This window comes from Budorcas taxicolor, chromosome 1 (genome assembly GCF_023091745.1).
Source record: "Budorcas taxicolor isolate Tak-1 chromosome 1, Takin1.1, whole genome shotgun sequence".
Lineage (NCBI taxonomy): Eukaryota > Metazoa > Chordata > Mammalia > Artiodactyla > Bovidae > Budorcas > Budorcas taxicolor.
The window spans coordinates 122,707,752-122,728,660 of record NC_068910.1 but is presented as its reverse complement, the minus strand read 5'-3'; the positions used below and the strand labels follow the sequence as shown (position 1 = coordinate 122,728,660).

Here is a 20,909-nt window from a genome sequence, read left to right as displayed (position 1 = left end):
CCTGGAGTTCACTCAGACTCACGTCCATTGAGTCAGTGATGCCATCCAGCCATCTCATCCTCTGTTGTCCCCTTTTCCTCCTGCCCCCAATCCCTCCCAGCATCAGAGTCTTTTCCAATGAGTCAAGTCTTCGAATGAGGTGGCCAAAGTATTGGAGTTTCAGCCTTAGCACCAGTCCTTCTGATAAACACCAGGACTCCTTTAGAATGGACTGGTTGGATCTCCTTGCAGTCCAAGGGACTCTCAAGGGTCTTCTCCAATACCACAGTTCAAGAGCATCAATTCTTCAGTGCTCAGCTTTCTTCACAGTCAACTTTCACATCCATACATGACCACTGGAAAAACCATAGCCTTGACTAGATGGACCTTTAGCCATCCCTTGTCTCTGACATTAGTCATGACCTTATGATTTCACTTTATGAAAGTCATAGATCTTGTCTTACATAAATGCAGATTTATATTTTTATGTATCAAGACTAGCACTTAAAAAATCAGCTTGATCAAAAGAGAATCATTATTTCTTTAAAACAAATGACAGCAAAACAAAGACCTATATGGTATGAAAGAGAATAGAAAATAAGTTCAATTTTACTTAAGAATAGGTTAGCTAGAAAACTAGGACTTTTTGTTTCATTCACTGGGTCATAAATCCTCTTCAGCCCCCTAAGACATTTTTCAGGACAGAACCTGTATTAAACAAAGTACTTTTAAGTGATTTACTTCATAGTACTTCTTAATTTAAGAAGAGGAGAGTCATACTTCTGATTTCATATCCTTCTCAAGGAGAAGGATTATTTTATTCTGTGTATTTCCCACTGAATGTTTCTGATAAGGTCAAGTGAAACACTTAAAATTTTTAAAATATATTTATTTGAAGTTTTTCATTGTATGTGCATGAGATATTTTGAATGAAATCAAAACATATATGAAAGGAATATGCTTTAAAAAAAGTATTTGAATATAAATGACCTTGAGGATTTCTCTTGCCATATTTTTGTTAGTAACACATGAATATTAATAATTCCTATTTGGAAGGGAAATGTGATGATATTAACATTTTGCATACTTGAGATTGGGTTTCTTTTTCTACTTACCCCTTTAACTGAAGTAAAAACAAATATAAGTTTTTTCCCTAGTTTATTTTTTTGTGAAAGTACTTTCCAGGCTTCCAATTGTTAGAAGAGAAAACCCCTCGATTTACTACTTACTAAGTCTTTTAAGGGAAGTATACAATTTAAAGGGGCTAACCTTTCATTCCTTCTCCTACAGTTTGGAATAGAAACAGAGCCAATTCCAGAAGATATTGAAGATCCTAAAGCCTATAGGTATGGGGATTTTTGATCAATACATACTAGGTCTGGGCTTTTGTAAAATACATCAACATTTTAGCAAAGTTGACCAAGCTGAATGAGTTTCCAAATTATTAAGTACTAGTTTTCCTTTTGCTATTTCTATATTAAAGGTATGTTATCTTTTAAAATTTCTATTTTCAGTATTGAGAATGCCAGAAGAAAAAGAGAACATGACAAGTTAATGAAAGAAGTAGAAGAAATCAAGGCTGGAAAGAGAGAACAGATCAAAGTTTTAAGGAATCAATTACAGAAACTACTACAGATGAATGAAGAATTACCCAAACATATGCAATTTAAACGGACAGTAAGCCTCAAATAAATTTGATTTTAATTTTAACATATGCTGTTTCTGAATAGAGACTGCTATTTGACCAACTAGGAATACTTAAAGCCATCTTTAAATTTCCCTTGCCTGGCTGGTCAGTGTTTTGGCAGCGAAACTACTGGGGAACTTGTCACACAAGTTGGTTTGGATGTAGATGAGTCTCTTTGTACCAAGTTTACTTCTGGATTTAGCTACTTCACATGCTTTTGGTAATAAGATAAATATAAATTTGAATCTGGCTACCAATCATTATCATACCTAACCAAATTATCTGTTGGATAGGCACATACTATGTAATTTGATTCTCTGTGACTTCTTTTGTATAATTCAACAGCTCTATTGAAAAGATAAAAACTGGTTCATCCACAAAGTTACTAAAAAATGACAGTATATTTGTAGCTATGGGGACAGTCTCCAAATTAAGCTGACTTTTTATTAAATTTTTCTCTTGTGCCTTATTGACAACCCCTTCTGAGCCACCAGGGAAGCCCAAAAAAGCTTCTCGGTGTGACCCAAATGGGACAACCACTTTTACCTGCTAGTAATATTTTCCCCCATTTTTGTTATCTTAAATGGAATTACTATCAAGAACCTAATCAAATAAAAGCTTAGAATTTATTTTCTTGACTATACCCATGGATTACCCAGTCCTATAATTCTAGAAGCACTTAGCCAATTTCATTTAAAAAGGTGAAATCACATTGATAAACTCATATTGGTGAAAAGACTGACTTAATGGTGAAAAGACTGACTTTATGGTTAAAAGATGTTTGTTATCGTACTAATAAAAGTATTGACACTTGCAGAATATGGATGACTTAATCCAAAATAAAGAACAACTGGGGCAAGTTCTGTGGCTGAGCATTTTACATACATCATTACTAGGAGCACCAACACATCTGGAAAAAATAATTACTTGCAATTTAGTGTGAATGAGGGCCCTGTTATTTTTCCAGGAGTGAAGTAAAGAAACATGAGGTCCCCAAGTATCCTCATGGGGGAAATGGCCCCTTTGGTGAAGAATATTCAAGCTGGACTTGGTTTTATTATCAAGTCACCAAAGACATTATGGCCTTTCCTAGCTGGGGTCACATGGGAGGGGAGGTTCAGCTGATGAACATGGGCCATGAACTTCTGCCCTGTGCACAGCGAGTTGTGTAATAGTAGTTGCTTTGGGATAGAGCGAGTTCTTCTTTTTTTTTTTTTTTACCTTGATACACTCTGCAAATGTTCTGTTAACAATCATTTCTTTATTGTGGGACCAATCTTTCAACAACAGACTGGTTCCAAATAGGAAAAGGAGTACGTCAAGGCTGTATATTGTCACCCTGCTTATTTAACTTGTATGCAGAGTACATCATGAGGAGCGCTGGGCTGGAAGAAGCACTTGCTGGAATCAAGATTGCCAGGAGAAATATCAATAACTTCAGATATGCAGATGACACCACCCTTATGGCAGAAAGTAAAGAGGAACTAAAAAGCCTCTTGATGAAAGTGAAATAGGAGAGTGAAACAGTTGGCTTAAAGCTCAACATTCAGAAAACGAAGATCATGGCATCTGGTCCCATCACTTCTTGGGAAATAGATGGGGCAACAGTGGAAACAGTGTCAGACTTTATTTTTTTTGGGCTCCAAAATCACTGCAGACGGTGATTGCAGCCATGAAATTAAAAGACGCTTACTCCTTGGAAGGAAAGTTATGACCAACCTAGATAGCATATTCAAAAGCAGAGACATTACGTTGCCAACAAAGATCCATCTAGTCAAGGCTATGGTTTTTCCTGTGGTCATGTATGGATGTGAAAGTTGGACTGTGAAGAAGGCTGAGTGCCGAAGAATTGATGCTTTTGAACTGTGGTGTTGGAAAAGACTCTTGAGAGTCCCTTGGACTGCAAGGAGATCCAACTAGTCCATTCTGAAGGAGATCAGCCCTGGGATGTCTTTGGAAGGAATGATGCTAAAGCTGAAACTCCAGTACTTTGGCCACCTCACGCGAAGACTTGACTCATTGGAAAAGACTCTGATGCTGGGAGGGATTGGGGGCAGGAGGAGAAGGGGATGACAGAGGATGAGATGGCTGGATGGCATCACTGACTCGATGGACGCAAGTCTGAGTGAACCCCGGGAGTTGGTGATGGACAGGGAGGCCTGGCGTGCTGTGATTCATGGGGTTCAAAGAGTCAGACACGACTGAGAGACTGAACTGAACTGAATCTTTCAATATATAACTCTGTTCTCATCATTGTTCATTATTTCTGAGAACTTTTCTCTGTATTTTGTGACAGTAAAATCAAAGTCTGTGGTTTCTAGAATAAGAGTTTATGATATGTAGGAGAGAGTTATGATGTGGCATGGAATGGAGGACAAACCTTAAATATCTATATTTATGTATGAAATAGGATTGCTAAGGTCCATTGATAAAAGTACCCATTTTGGTGAACAAGTCTACTTATCTGCAGGATTTTGATCTGGATTCCAAAATTCGTGCTGAGATTGGCAAGAAAACAGCTAATAAAATTCAACGAGTGGAAAAGGAATTGGCTTGGGAAAAGGAGAAACACCAGCTTGGCCTAAAGAAGCTACAGAATAGGTAGGATCTGTATTTCCTGCAAATGAAGATACTTATGAACAGATATTTGAATAAACTAGTTTCCAGTGGTTTTATGGAAGTGGTCAGATAGTCAGTCTCCTGCAGTACCTACTAATTCCTAAAACTCAAGTATTATCCTCTCATCACTGCTGCTATCTCCCTGAGCTCATTCCTTTCTTGTTTAAATCTGCAAAATTTTTACAAACCAAATTATGTCATATGTATTTATTTTTGGTTTTGACAAATTATTTATCTTATATTTAATTAACATGTATGCATGTGTGCATGCTCAGTCGAGTCCAACTCTTTGCAACCCCATGGACTATAGTCCGCTGGCCCAGGCAAGTATACTGGGAGGGGTTGCCATTCCCTTCTGCAGGGATCTTCCCAACCTAGGGATAAAACTCACATCTCCTGCATTGAAGATAGATTCTTTACCACTAACTCACCCAGGTAGCATCAAAAATAAAATAGAAGCAAAGGACTTGTAATGAAAGATGACAACTTCCTATCTGATTCTTCTCATGCATTAATGTGACTTCCCAGAGGAGACTGCTTTTTCTTTCTGCCTTTTTTAGATATAATTTACATTCATAAATGCATAAATCTCAATACATTTTTGTAGATACATAAACACAAATATCCACTATCTAGAGTAAGAACATTTGTAGCACTCCAGAAAGTTCCCTTCTGTCCTCCTCCTAGTATTTACTCTCCAGAGATGAATGTTTATCACCATAGATTAGTTGTGTCTGTGAACTTTCATATACATGGAAAGCTTCAGTATGAACTCTCTTGTATCTGGCTTTTTTATGTAGTATCATGCCTAAGATTACCCATGTTGATGCAGGTAGCAGTTTTCACTACTTTGAAATATTCTATTCAATGGTTATACCACAATTGATGCATCCATTTAACTGCTGATGGATATTTGAGTTGTTTCTATTTTTGGCTACAGTGAATAATGCTGTTATGAACATTCTTGTGTGTACACCTTTTGGTTGACATATGCACTTTTTCCCCCCCTAGATTTATTTATTTGTGGCTGTGCTGGATCTTCATTACTGTGTGCAGGCTTTCTCCAGCTGCAATGAGCAGGCTTCCCTTGTGGCTCAGTGGTAAAGAATCTGCCTGCCAATGCAGGGGACACAGGTTCAATTGCTGATCCAGGAAGATCCCACATGGTGCAGGACAACTAAGCCCTGTGCCACTATTACTGAATCAGCACTCTGGAGGCTGTGACCCACAACTACTGTGCTTACACGCCACAGTTGCTGAAGCCTCCATGTCTAGACCCATGCTCAGCACTTATTTCAGTTTGCTTGTTGATATAACATTCCAAACCTTCTGTCTTTATATGGAGTTCTCTCTGTCTCTTCAGATAAATGCCCTCTTTTTATAAGGATACCAGTCATGTTGGATGAAGATCCACCCTAATGATCTCATTTTAACTTGATTACCTCTGTCAAGGCTTTATTTTCAGATAAGGTCATATTCTGAGCCACCTGGGATGGTTAGAACTTCAACATATTCTTTTTAGGTGACCCAGTTCAACCTGTAACACTCATGCTTGCCATCACTGGGCAGTGTCAGATCTTTACATTTCAGTTATTCTGTAGTAGTGTGTCAATGTGATTTAAATGGACATTTCCTGGATGTGTGACAATTTTCACTCCCTTTTCCTATACTTACTGGTTATTTGTATATTCTCTTTCATTAGATGTTTGTTCAAGTCTTTTTGCTCATTTAAAACTTGGGTTGTGGTAGTCATATTCTGGATGAGACTTTAGTCATATACGTGACACATGTATGTAGTGACGTATCTGTGCGTGCGTGTATACATGCATGTAAAATATCTTGCTCTCCGCTGTAGCTTGTCTTTTCATCCTCATTATAGTGTCTTTTTGAACAGAAGTTTTTAATTTTGACAAAGCTCAGTTTACCGGTGCTTTTCTTTTCACTTTATCAACAGTTTCACCAATTAAAAAAAAAAATTATTTGGCTGTGCCACATGTTAGTTGCAGCATGTGGGATCTATTTTTCTGGCCAGGGATCAAATCTGAGCCCCCTGCATTGGGAGTGTGGAGTCTTAGCCAATGGGCCACCAGGAAAGTCCCTATATTTTCACTGACTTTTTATGGTTAGTGCTTTTATGGTAGTTAAGGATTCTTGGCCTATTTCCAGTTTGTGAAATAACCCTCCATTTCCTTCTAGAAGCTCTACTGTTTTGCCGTTTTCTGTCTTGGACAATTTTTGTGGGTGCTGTAAGAGAGATCAAGTGTCTTTTGTCTCTACATTGATATACAGTTGACCTACTATTATTTGTTGATAGGTACATTCTTTCCTCACTAGATTGTAGTGATGCTTTTTTCAAAAGTCAGGTAACCATTATGTTGGATCTATAAATCAACTTAGATGCAACAGAGATTTTAAAGGAATGATTACATAAATAAATTAAATCCTAAAGTTAAAAGATGAGGAAATGTGAACTGCTGCTAATAAATAGCAACAATGAAATTGATGAAGAACTTTTAAAAGATAAATCTCTGTAGGCCATAAGAGGAAGGTGAACCAGAAAGTAGTATGAATTCCTGAGCTTAATGTTTTTATAGAGAAAATAGGGTAATATATGATATACATTTATCATCTCCCCATCTATTATCTATCGTAACTACATGAAATATGTATTATTTTGTATATATACTATATGAGATAATAGGAAAATAAATTGCACTTCCTCAGAGTTTAATATGATCCACTTACCATAAACTGCAGTCTGTTTGAAAATTTTGACTCTTCTACATACTGGCAAAACCATGGTATGCTGTTAATAATGAGATGTTTAGTATTTTCATTAGAAAATTATACTTTAAGTGCTATTCAACTTCCACTACATCCTTCTTGGTATATACATGGTTGAATTTTGGACTCAACATGATATAATGGTATTATTTATCAGCATAGTACATTGTGATTTTATTTTATTGTGTAATAATTGTGTAGCATGATTGAAATGGTGACCATTACAAGTACTTATTTTCTCCCAGATTTCGTGATTCATTGGAAAACGATATTATTGTAGTTCGTGCCATTCAGAGTGATCACAAGATATCCTCCTATAGGCTTGTGAAACCCTCTAAATACTCCAAAACCAAACGGGCAAGTCAATCAGAGAGAAGACCAAGCAAATTTGAGAGGTTTGAAAAAGAAGGAACTGGAAGAAAGGATAGCCAGAGAGATACAGGTAACCTAAATGACAAGAAGGTTTTTGAGCCCATATTTATCAAAATTTCAAAATTGAATTCTCTTTTTGTGAGCAGAATCTTTGATTCCCAGTCATGTAACTAAGGGTGGATAAGAGCACCAAGTAATACTGATTTCTTGCTTCCCTTGTCCAGCTGTTCTTAAATCTAGGATTTTCCCAGATGCTAGTTTTCCTAGGAAGTGTTTGTTCTCAGACTCCTGGGCCCCACCCCAGATTGTAGGGCTAGAACACAACTCACACTCTTTTCCAAGGACATAAACAGAATGATGAACTGAGAATACAGGTGTGAAAATAAATCTCTAATCCCTGCCTCCTGTGACTGCCCACAGGGTGACTGGGGTGAGAAGGAGCAAGACAGGAATTCTGGGAACAGATGTGGAGAGCCTAGTCAAGGGTAAAGGGCACTGCAGCCTGGCCAGATGTAGGCTAGAGCCCGTGATTCAGTACTGACTTTGTTACACTCTCTTCACTGAGAAACATTTAATGGCTCCTTTCTGCTTCTAGGATAACTTCTGAAACCCTTATCACATATTTAATCCTTCTGAAACATATCTCTATTTTATCCCCAACAGCGTCTTCTCATGCTGCTTGATTGGCACATTTAGCTGATTGTCCTGCTTGCTGGTTCCTAATCATGTCTGAAACGTCCACATGCAGGTCCTTAACGAAGTGACCAATTCACTCCTATCCTCTCTGAATGCTACCATTTTGGGGGGATCCAGATCAAGTTATAATTTTATTTTATATTGAAATATAGTTGATTTACAGTGTTGTGTTCCTTTCAGGTATACAGCAAAGTGATTGTTTACACACACACACACACACACACACATACACACACATATATGTTCGTTAAGCAGATTCTTTTCCCTTGTAGGTTATTACAAAGGTTGAGGATAGTACCCTGTGCTATGCAGTGGGTCTTTGTTGGTTATCTATTTCATATATATGAAATACACTTTAATTATCAAATCTTTCTGTGGCCACCCAGGGCATGTTTAACTTATTTTTCCACAGGACCATATATTTGAAATACGAAGTAAAATGGTAACCATCCATATTATTTAACATTTTTCATGTATATCTAACGTATTATCTCTATGTAGCTTGAACAAAAATTGAATAATTCCTCTAGTAGGTACTTATAATTGATAAAACCAATAGTATTATTTTAATTAATTGTTCAGTTCAGTCACTCAGTCGTGTCCGACTCTTTGCGACCCCATGAATCACAGCACGCCAGGCCTCCCTGTCCATCACCAACTCCTGGAGTTCACTCAGACTCACGTCCATCGAGTCCGTGATGCCATCCAGCCATCTCATCCTCTGTCATCCCCTTCTCCTCCTGCCCCCAATCCCTCCCAGCATCAGAGTCTTTTCCAATGAGTCAAGTCTTCGCGTGAGGTGGCCAAAGTATTGGAGTTTCAGCTTTAGCATCATTCCTTCCAAAGAACACCCAGGGCTGATCTCCTTCAGAATGGACTAGTTGGATCTCCTTGCAGTCCAAGGGACTCTCAAGAGTCTTCTCCAACACCACAGTTCAAAAGCATCAATTCTTCGGCGCTCAGCTTTCTTCACAGTCCAACTCTCACATCCATACATGACCACTGGAAAAACCAGAGCCTTGACTAGACAGAGATGGACCTTTGTTGGCAAAGTAATGTCTCTGCTTTTTAATATGCTATCTAGGTTGGTCATGACTTTCCTTCCAAGGAATAAGCATCTTTTAATTAACTGTTACTGAAGTATAAATGACCTACAAAACTGTGTTAGTTCCAGGTTACAATGTAGTGATTCCGTATTTCTATACATCACAAAGTGATCACCGTGATAGGTCTAGTTATTATCTGTTACCATACAAAGTTATTACTACACTATTGACTATTTCCTGTGGTGTCCATTTCATCCCCCTGGCTCATTTATTTTGTAAGTGGAACTTTGTACCTCTTAATCTCCCTCACCTATTTCATCCTCTGACCCGTTCCTCTCTGGAAACCAGCTATTTGTTTTCTGTATTATGAGTCTGTTTCTGTTTTGTTATGTTTATTCATTTGTTTTGATGTTTTAGGTTCCACATATAAGAGAAATCATACAGTATTTGTTTTTCTTACTTCAGTCAGCACAACACTCTCTAGGTCATCCATGTTGTCACAAATGGAAATATTTCATTCTTTTTTTATGACTGTGCAATGTTCTACTGTGTGTGTGTGTGCCTCATATTCTTTATCCATTCACCTATCGATGAACACTTAGTTTGCTTCTATATCTTGGCTGTTCTAAATAATACTGCAATGAACATAGGGGTGCATATATCTTTTTGTGTTAGTGGAACTTTTTCCCTTGGAAAAATACCCAAAAGTGGAATCCTGGATCATCATATGGTAGTTCTGTTTTTAATTCTTGAGGAATCTCCTGCACCAACTTACGTTCCTACCAACAGTACAGAAGTGTTCCTTTTTCTCTGTCTCCTCACCAACACTTGTTGTTTGTCCTCTTTTTGATAATAGCCATTCTGACAGGTGTAAGGTGATATCACATTGTGTTTTTGATTTTCATTTCCCTGATGACTGGGCTTCCCTGGTGCCTTAGACAGTAAAGAATCTGCCTGCAATGCAGGAGACCCAGGTTCAATCCCTGGGTTGAGAAGATCCTCTGGAGGAGGAAATGGCAACCCACTCCAGTATTATTGCCTGGAAAATCCCATAGACAGAGAAGCCTGACAGGCTACAGTCCATGGGGTCGCAAAGAGCTGGACAAAGCTGAATGACTAACACCCTCCCTAATGACTAGTGATGCTGAACATCTTTTCACGTGTCTGTGATAAAGCCATTAATTTTAAGTTCTAAATTTGTGTGTTTCTGACCAGTTTTTAAATTGGCTGCAGACCACTACAGTTGGTATATATCACCTCAAATTACATGTCAAATATGACTCACTTGCTTTTCTCTTCCCCCATCATCATGAAACAGAACTCTTTCCCAGCTTCCCAATATCTGCCAGTAGTTTGTTATTCATGATCATGTTCTTTACTTGTTTAATATATGTCTTATGTCACCAGTTTTTAAAAAAATAAATTTCTAAGGAGTAAAAATTGTGATTTAGATCTCTTTATTTTGGTGTTCTAAAGTACTTATAGTGGGGTTTAATTCATAGTAATTGCTTAATATATACCATAACTGTGGATTTGGTATATTCTTGGATTTTTTAAAATGTGGCAGATTGAAAATAATATTTGAGCTTTGTCTTGATATTCCAAAAAGATTGAAGACAATTGTTGGCTCTCTGTATAGGTGGAAGTATTAGTGTGCCAGAAGAATCAGTCATAGAGAAAGGGAAGAAATTTCGGCCTAAAACCCTAAGTGAAATTATGGTGGAAAATCAAATTGAGAAAACAAGGAAACTTATATTAAAAGCTGAAAGGGCCCAAATGAAGATTCAGCAAAGAAAAAAAGAATGGGAGGAACTGTAAGTTTTTTTTTTTTAATTCTGAAATTGAACCACAGACTCAGAGTTATGCTTTTGCTTTATGATTGAATTTGATTCTATACCTGGAATAAAGTAGAAAAGTTAGAATTTATTTTCCTGTTTATGGTGTTTTTGGTTTTTCTGATAGGTACAAGAGTAAACCTGATGATGACTATGAAGATCCCAAAGATGTTCAGGCCATCAAAGAGGCCCAGCTATTTATGGGAGACTTCAATTTGAAGACAGCCTCAGACTATAAGATACCTGAGCACATGAGAATAAATGCTGCCAAGAAGGAGGAGGAACTGGGGTACCTAGACTCTATGGTACTTACCCATAGTTTTCATGACAATGAGACATTCCTTGTTTTTTTTTAAAAATTCTGCTAAGACCACCCATTTTGTTATCTGATCCATAAAGATATATAATCATAGAAGTTTAGAATTGGAAAAGGCCTGCATCATTTCCCTAGAGTAATGCCTGTTTTTACACACGAGGAAATTGAGTCCCAAAGATAAGAGATTTATCTATGATTATTAACATCACAGAACCAGTGTTCAAATTAGTTCTTTGGTTCAATACCAGTTTCATGGGTGAAAGCATTATATTTTATGGACTTTGAACCTCTGAAATACAAACACATCCTTGTTGGATATTGTTTTTGACTGCTGTGGACTACCAGAAACTTAGGAAAAGAGGCTACTGTGTTTAGCCTTTGTTTGAAGGACTGGCAGACTTTTGTAGATGACTCGATACTAAACAATTAATATATTCCATTTTTATTCTCTCTGCATTCTTTCAAACTGCTTTTAGTCATCCTGATCTCTCATACCTATTTTCATACTAAAGTTTCCTCTCCCTGTCATAGTAATTGCTTACTTTGAATTGACAAGTGATTTTTCATATTCAGAGGCTCAAAAGGCATCTGAGCTAATATTTTGAGGAGACTTTTGTATATGGCCACCTAGTATGACTCTGCACATTACCCATTTCAAGGCATCACATTGGAAAGAGTGCAAAGTCATACCACAGGTATAGTACATTTGAATATTTTATAATTTTCTGAAAAATGGAAGTCCAGTATCTTGAGGAGGGAGTGTCTCTTTCAATTTCACCGAAGCTGCTGTACTTGCCATTATCAAAGATTCCAGTATGGCAATTCTTAGCCACAGGTAAATTTTCATAGCTCACAACTATATTTTTCTGATCAGAAGGACATTTTTAACATTTTATTAGTGACTGTTTGGATTGTTTTTCTAGCTGTTTGTCTAAAGAAATTTCTGTTTCAACTATCATGTGTCATCCTTTCTCATAGAAAAATGTTTTTTCAACCACAATTTGCCAATCAGCCAACCTGAAATTTCATGGTCCAGCTAGAGGTGATGGACAGGTGTGATGTCCTGAACTGAACTGCACTATACTGAAATCTATTTTATTAAAGTAATAACATTAAATAATGTAGAACACACTAGTCCACAGGTCAGAAGATCAGAGTTCTGTTCCACTTAATCTCTGCCACTTAACAGTTAGATAAACTTGGCTAGTCATGTAAATCTCACAAAGCCTCAGTTGTATTGTCTGTTAAAAACAAATAATATTTCTACCAATGAACAACAATAAGACATGTCTAGTCTTCTTTAGAGAGTTAATAAACAGTCATTCTTTTTAAAAAAAATTAATTTATTTTTTATTGAAGGATGATTGCTTTATAAGCAGTAATTCTTATCATGGTTAAATTCAAAGTCATTGAAAAGTATCAAGCATTTTATTTATTAAAATAATTAAAAAAAATTTTTTGTGGCACCAGACATATGCCATACCATGCCATGCCATGCCATGCCATGCCATAGTCATGGCATGTTGGATTTTAACTCTCCGATCAGGAATCTACCCCACACCCCCTGCCTTGGAAGCATGGAGTCTTAATCACTGGACCACCAGGGAAGTCCCTCCTCAAACTTGTTAGAAACGGTATATTATACATCCCCTCCCTGTGGCTAGTATTTAGTGTGTGAGATATTTGGAAAACTAGAAAAAGGAGCTTGGTATGTAAATAGGGCTCCTCAAAGACATCGGCCTTACAGGCATCAGGCTGGTTTGGGTTTGTTCTTCTCAGCTTAATTTCCAATCCTCCAGGTACTTCAGATGTGGCCCCAACTCACCCAAGGGCTGGATTTGGACTTTAAATCTTAATGCTTTAAAGGTTTATTCTTAAGTATGTAAAACATGTCCTCTATTTTGTTGCGATAGCTTGTAAATACACTGTAAGTTTTATAAGACTACTGGAAGAAGTGCCTTTTGATGTTTAATTTTCATTGACCTGTATATTTATACAAAGTTACTCTTAATAGCTTTTGGGCCATCTAATTGCCTAACTGCACACAGGAGTAAGGTTGCATGTGATTATAGGCTCTGATAAGCACATTTAAGAAAGACAGACTGGGGAGGGGACTGGCGGTGAGGAAGCATCTGTGGCACCAGGAAGTGGAAGCAGGGGTGTAGCCTGGCTCAGATAAATGGAGAAGGAACCAAGGAAGAATCCAGGAATCTCTTGGTGTGGCGTGATACTGAAATTCAGAATCATGACCTTGCCTGCACAAGGAGTTACAGACATTACGTGGCCAACATACAGAATTAAAACAGGTTAAAGGGGTTTGATACTAGGTGGATACCCCTGAGTCTCTTAAGCCCGTGGGATTTGAGTTTCTATCAGAGATGGATGGTTACTCGTGTGTTCCTAACCGAAGGATGACCTTCCCCCTCCTGGGATCTGGCTGAGTACAGGGCTCAAGAAGGACTTCTGTGAGTAGTGGGAGGAGGACAGGGGATCTCAGCCTGATAAGCCAGTTGGGGGACACCAGAGGTCATATCCAGACTGTCTCCTCCTTATGGAGAGATGAAATAGGGAAAAGCCTAACCATCAGAGAAAATAACTTGGTAGTGAACAAGAATGATCAAAAAGAATTTTTTTCTCGAATTTTGCTAGGCATACCAGTCAAGGGACAAAATCAAGTCAGATTTCAGACTGCCCTTTGTGGTTGGGTTGTCATTTCACTTCCCTGCTGTTCCTTTTCTCAGGCCTACTCAAAGAAAATGCACATGAACAAGAGCATCATCTCTCTTCGAGACCTTAAGGTGGCTGTCGTCGAGGAAATACAGTGTCTGGTGCAAGAACTGAAGAACATTCAGTCGACTCTTCCCATATTCAAGCACCTGCCCATTCCCCAGGTCCCTCAGATATACCCGGAAGAAGTTCCAGAAAAGAGATTTCAGTATGATGATGAAACCCTCCTAGCTTTTAAGCAGCAACAGCAGGTGAAAAGTCAGGATGGAAAGGCCCACCAGGTGGGACAGACAGCATTTGCAGGCTCAGCTGGAGGCTTCCTCAGACTCTCTTCTGGAAAGGAGGGGGATTTAACGACACGTGACTCGTTGTCTAGAGCATCAAAAGCATCAGCATTCAGCCTGGACCTTCCAAAGTTCATAGAATTTGAAAAAGCAGATCCAACTGACGTGGAGCTGGAGATTATGAAGAGGGAGGAGATCAAACACGTGTACATGCAACAGTATTTGATCAACCGGGTAAGAAACGCAACTGCTTATTTAAAGCTGAAAGATGGAAGAGCTAGATCTAGATTCTTACTTATTTTTAACTTTTCTACATTAACCTCCCCCTAAACTCTGACCAGTCCACAACTCACTGATAGCTTGGCTTCCCTCCACATCCCTGGACTTCTGAAAATCATTCTGTTCTGCATAGAACTTTGGAGCTTATCAACTTTTTTCTTTTTGAAAAGCTATGAATCAAGGGCAAATCCATGTTAATTGGTATCTAACCAAAGGCACGCTAAAGGAGTGATGGAGCAGCTTTCAGATGATGGATGGAGCATGATTTAAAACCTTCCAGTGAAAGTGAGGCACCATCTGCCTTTCACCCCTGCTCTTTCTCTAATGTATGATTTGCCCTGTTAGTGGGAGTGTTCACAGTTAACAGCTAGCCTCAGAATCATGGAATAGCAAATATTTTTATTTCTTGGAAAATCAGGACCAGGTTGGGGCCAGTTGTGTGCAGGAGGTGCTCTGAATAGGGGAGGAAAAAGTTCTTTCTTGGATGGAAAGTTCCCTCCTGCCAGTTGTACAGAGGCCCCTTGCTCAGTGTGTCTTTCTGGTCACACTCTGAAGACGCCCCCTGTTACCTGCCCCCAGCCTTATTCACCACCAGTCCTGTTTTCTCAGTCTTCCTGTTTCTCCCCACTCACTTCCCTCCTTCTGAGTTTCCTCTGTGCTTTTCTCTTTCTTTGCTATTTCCTTCTGCCTGCAATGACTTCCTTTCAAAGTTGCCATCATTTAAAACTCGGCTCACTTCCGGACTCGCTCCATAATCTTCTGCCTTCACTACAGCCTCTTGTTTCTTCTAAACTCCATTTGCACTTAAATAACCTCATGCTTTATGTTTATTTTTCCTGCTGTTTTGTATGGTTAGTTTTGTCTTATAACTTAGATTATACAATTTTTAATTGAGGTATAGTTGATGTACAATGTTATATGTTACAGATGTATAATAAAGTGATTCACAGTTTTTAAAGTTATACTCCATTTGTAGTTACTAAAAAATATGGTGCACAGTAATCATTGTAGCTTATTTTATACCTATTAATGTCGTACCCTTATATTGCCCCTCTCTTCTTTCCTCTCCCGACTTGTAACCACTATGTTGTTGTCTATATTTCTGTTTCCTTTTTGTTATGTTCACTAGTTTGCTTTTTTTTTTAGATTCCACATATTACTGCTGTCATACAATATTTATCTTTCTCTGACTGACTTATTTCACTAATCATAATATTCCCCAGATCCATCCATGTGATTGCAAATGGAAAATTTTCATTCTTTTATATGGCGAGTAGTATTCCATTTCACATATGTATGTATCACATTTTCTTCTTCTATTCTTCTGTTTATGGACACTTAGGTTGCTTCCTAAGTGTTGCTTCCTTAGGTTGTATTTTGAGAGACCTCCTTCTCCATATTCTTGACAATATTTGTTATTTGTGTGTGTGTGTGTGTGTGTTTCATGATAGCCATTCTATGAAGTGTGAGGTTATTATCTCACTGTTGTTTTGATTTGCATTTTCCTAATGATTAGCAATATTGAGCATTTTTCCATGTGCCTATTGGCCTCTTGCATTTCTTCTTTGGAAAAATGTCTATTCAGGTCTTCTGCCTATTTTTAAATCACCTTTTTGATGTTGAATTGTGTGAGCTGTTTATACATGTTGGATATTAACCACTTATCAGTCATATCATTTGCCAATATTTTCTCCCATTCAGTAGGCTGTATGTTCTTTGTGTGTGTGTGTGTGTGTGTGTGTGGTGATTTCCTTTGCTATCTTAAAGCTTTTAAGCTTAATTAGATTTGTCTATTTTTGTTTTTGTTTGCCTTAAGAGACAGAGCCAAAAAAAATATTGCTATGATTTATGTCAAAGAGTGTTCTACTTATGTTTTCCTCCAATTATTTTATGGTTTCCAGTCTTATGTTTAGGTCTTTAATCCATTTTGAGTTTATTTTTGTGTATGGTATTATAGAATGTTCTAATTTTACTCTTTTATATATAACTGTCCCATTTTCCCAGCATCACTTATTGAAGGGACTTTCCTCCATGTATGTATGTTCTTGCCTCCCTTTGTCACTGATTAATTGACCATATGTGCCTGAGTTTATTTCTGGGCTCTCTGTTCCCTTTCATTGATTGATGTGTCTGTTTTTGTGCCAGTATCATATTGTTTGATCGTTACAACTTTGTAGTATGATCTTGCGGAGAAGGCAATGGCACCCCACTCCAGTACTCTTGCCTGGAAAATCCCATGGATGGAGGAGCCTGGTGGGATGCAGTCCATGGGGTCACTAGGAGTTGGACACGACTGAGCGAGTTCACTTTCACTTTTCACTTTCATGGATTGGAGAAGGAAATGGCAACCCACTCCAGTGTTCTTGCCTGGAGAATCCCAGGGATGGGGGAGCCCGGTGGGCTGCCGTCTGTGGGGTTGCAGAGAGTTGGACACAACTGAAGTGACTTAGCAGCAGCAGCAGCAGCAGCAGCAGCAGTATGATCTTGAAGTCAGGGAGTATGATTCCTTCAGCTCTGTTTTTCTTTCTCAAGATTGTTTTGGGTATTCGGGGTCTTTTGTATTTCCATACAAATTTTTTTAAAAATTGTTCTGTTTCTGTGGAAATTGCCATTGGTATTTTGATAGGTATTGCATTGAATCTATAGGTTGCTTTGGATAGTATAGTAATTTTAACAATACTGATTCTTTCCATCCAAGAGCATAGTATATTTTTCCATTTGTTCCTGTGGTCTTCAGTTTCTTCCATCAGTTTCTGAGAGTTTTCTGAGTATAGGTCTTTTACCTCCCTAGGTAGATTTATTTCTAGATAATTTGTTCATTTTGAGGTGATGGTAAATGAGATTGTTTCCTTAATTTCTCTTTCTGATAATTAATTTTTAGTATATGGAAATGTGAAAGATTCCTATATCCTGCAACTTTACTAAATTCATTGATGAGCTCTAGTAGTTGTCTGGTGGTGTCTTTAGGATTTTCTATGTGTATGTAATCTGCAAACAGAAATACTTTTGCTTCTTTTTCAATTTGGATTCTTTTATTTCTTGTATGACTGCTGTGGCTACAATTTCCAATATTATGTGGAATAAAAGTGGCAATAGTGGGCGTCCTTGTCTTGTTCCTGATCTTAGAGGAAACGCTTTCAGTTTTTCACCTTTGAGTATGATACTAGCTATGGATTTCTCATATTATGACTTTTATTATGTTGAGCTATGTTCTCTCTCTGCCCCCTTTCTAAAAAGTTTTTATCATAAATAGATGTTAAATTTTGTCAAAAGTTTTTCTGCAGCGAGATAATCATGTGGCTTTTATTTTTCAATTTGTTAACGTGGTGCAACACACTGATTTGTGTCTATTGAATTATCCTTGCATCCTTGGGATAAATCTCATTGATCATAATGCATGATTATTTAAGGTACTGTTGGGATCCGTTTGCTAATATTTTGTTAAGGACTTTTGGATCTATGTTCATCAGTGACATTGGGCTGTAATGCTCTTTTTTGGGTGATATATTTGTCTGGTTTTAGTATCAGGATAATACTGGCCTTATAGAATGAGTTTGGAAGTGTTCCTTTGCCTGCAATTTTTGGGGATAGTTTTAGGATGGCTGTTCACTCTTCTCTAAATGCCTGGTAGAATTCCCCTGTGAAGCTGTCCAGCCTGATTCAACTTCATTCCTGGTAATTGGTCTGTTCATTGCTGTGGTGTCAGTTGTACTGCTTTTTCATTTCTGATTTTATTGACTTAGGCCAACTCTCATTTTTTTCTTGATGAATTTGGATTAAGGTTTGTCAATTTTATCTTTTCAAAGACCAGCCTTAGTTTTATTGATTTTTTTTCCCTTCAGTCTCTATTTCATTAGATCATACAGTTCTTGAGGGAAGGGCCACATATACTTCTGATTCCTCTGAAGTGTCTAGGACAATTCCAGACATATAGTAGATATTCTGTAAAAAGTTTTGATTGATTTAATTTTAACTAGTTATTAATTTAACAAATATTTATTGGCCATTCTATGTGTAGAAACAGTGTAAGCTAGGTAGTAGGGATGCAACAATTCCCAAGCCAGACATGTACTCTATCTTCATAAAGCTTACGGGTATAAAGTGTAGTGAGAATAAAACAAGCATAACCCTTACAACCTTGTACACCTATGTGGTATAGTTGCAGAATGGTGCTGCACTAAATACAATATAGTCCTGTCTCCAAAGAAGGTTAAAAATAATTCAGATTTATTAAGCCAGCATTAAAGGGGAACCCACTTAGTCTACAGTCAAACATTAAAAGTTTAATTTTTCTTTTCCTTGGTTTGTTTTTTGTTTCTGTTTTTTAGTTCTCTGAAATTCTCTAGCAGTTTCACTGCCCCAGACCCACAGATGTCTTCCTCTTTCTCAGCCTTAGGTTGAACCCTCACTCACTATAAGCGTTACATAGTCAAGGCTTCTCATCATGTGCAGCCTAATGAAAATCATGGAATGGTGTGTATTCTTCCTGTTGTACTAATTTCTTTAAGAGAATCTGCCCTTGGGGCTGTCTTTTGCTTTCTTCATCTCCTTTGCGATGGGACAAGGGAGAAGCTGTGTCAAAATCAAAGTAAAACTGAGGATTTAAGATCATTTGAAATGGCAGTGGGATAAAGTCTAGACCAGGCCCTGAGTTACTTGAATTCTTATCTGTAACAAATTAGTTTTGGTCTCAAGGAAATCATTTTTAGTCTCAATTTCTTCATCTATAAATAAACTAAGAAAAGAAGATTGAATAAATTTCTTATGGTTCCACAATTATATTTATCTGTTTAAAAATATTTGCTATTCCATAGGTTTGAAATTTTTCAAAATAAGGTGAGGAAAGTAAAAATTTTTTAGTGCTTACTGTGTGAAGGACAGTGTAGAGATACTGTGAGGATGGAGTAGAGACAAATATAAACAATATCCATCAAGAGCTCATAGTCTCCAACTTAAACAAAGATTTAATCAAGATTTATTATAAAACTCTGATTTAAAGTAGGAAGGACATTCTTGATCAATGGGTTAATCAATGATGAAGAAATAGCTGGAGGACTGCAACTTCCTCAAGAATTCCTACCATTTAATAAATTTAATTTATAATAATTTAATACCATTGATGAACTGATTTATGTGACTACATACATACACATGTGCCTACTCACCCACCTTTATAATTTTCCATCCAAAATAAGGGCAGATTAAACAAAATGCTTTTACCCAAACAAATCAGTATTGTTGGATAGTTTTAAAGATGTACTTCTCTGTTTTACGCTTCTAACATACCTTCAAATCCTTTTCTACCTCAGATCAAAGAACTGATTGTCACCTTTGATGCAGAACTCCGTCTCCTGAGACATCAGAAACTGAAGTTAGATACTCAGATGAAATTATCTGACCTGCACCATGTCACATTATTTCAAGAAATGCTTCTCCTGAAGAACTTTGAAAAACAGGAGAACATACTGCAGGAGCGTGTTAATTCATTAGACAAAGAGGAACAGGACATGCAAGTAGGAATGGTCACAAGATTGCTAACTGGCGACAGCCTTAGTTATGGAGGGGACGCGATTCTTCTTTTCTTCTTCTTAATTTCCCCCCTTGTTCTAGTCTACATCTCCTTGTCTTCTCCTCATCCTCCTTTTTCCTGTTATTTCTGTTTGCTCTCAATTTTTGGTAACCTTGCTTAGGGAACAGTGAATCATAATTTTTAGTGAATTTGATCCGATATCTTATAAAGTAGGAGAATAAATTTTTCAAAAGTGACCCTTATGTTTTGTTTACCTATGGATTTAAAATTATTTTTGTTGTTAGTAGCTTTCATGTGAAGTTGAGTTTTAATTATATATTATCATTATGAATGAACATACTTGGAAAAGGAGTTGGTAAATTTCTTAAATATGATAGCTACTTTCAGAGTAATACATAATTGACTAGCACAGGAAATTTTCTTTATTATATAAATATGTAAATTTAAGGAGATTAATTATACCATCTATCTTTGTCATAAAGGAAGAAAGAGTCTATTAGATAATGCATACACAATAGTGATGTCAGTTTGTAGATGTATCAGCTTCACTAAGAGCAAATTTGCCTTTTTGTTTTTGGTATCTTGTGCTGATATGAAAGAGTCTTTTTTGAGAGCACATACAGAAAAATATTAGCTGACATTCACATATAAGTAAAAATTTTGAATTAATTTAGTTTTTTGAGGAAGTTAAACATCAAAAAAATCTATCTTATCTGATTCTGACCTTAATTGATTTTTACAAAAGAATTATAAAT

The 20,909-nt window shown here is 37.3% G+C and overlaps 1 protein-coding gene across 1 annotated transcript in view; it reads left to right on the top strand.

Annotated features, from left to right (window-relative positions):
- The window catches only part of CFAP44 (cilia and flagella associated protein 44), a 126,466-nt gene that overhangs the window by 75,062 nt on the left and 30,495 nt on the right, over positions 1 to 20,909 (top strand). The window contains exons 19-26 of the mRNA XM_052647342.1: positions 1,270 to 1,325; positions 1,494 to 1,656; positions 4,137 to 4,267; positions 7,315 to 7,511; positions 10,823 to 10,997; positions 11,146 to 11,323; positions 14,076 to 14,579; positions 19,934 to 20,137. Coding sequence (XP_052503302.1) covers positions 1,270 to 1,325; positions 1,494 to 1,656; positions 4,137 to 4,267; positions 7,315 to 7,511; positions 10,823 to 10,997; positions 11,146 to 11,323; positions 14,076 to 14,579; positions 19,934 to 20,137 — 1,608 coding nt within the window. The remainder of the gene's footprint in view (positions 1 to 1,269; positions 1,326 to 1,493; positions 1,657 to 4,136; positions 4,268 to 7,314; positions 7,512 to 10,822; positions 10,998 to 11,145; positions 11,324 to 14,075; positions 14,580 to 19,933; positions 20,138 to 20,909) is intronic.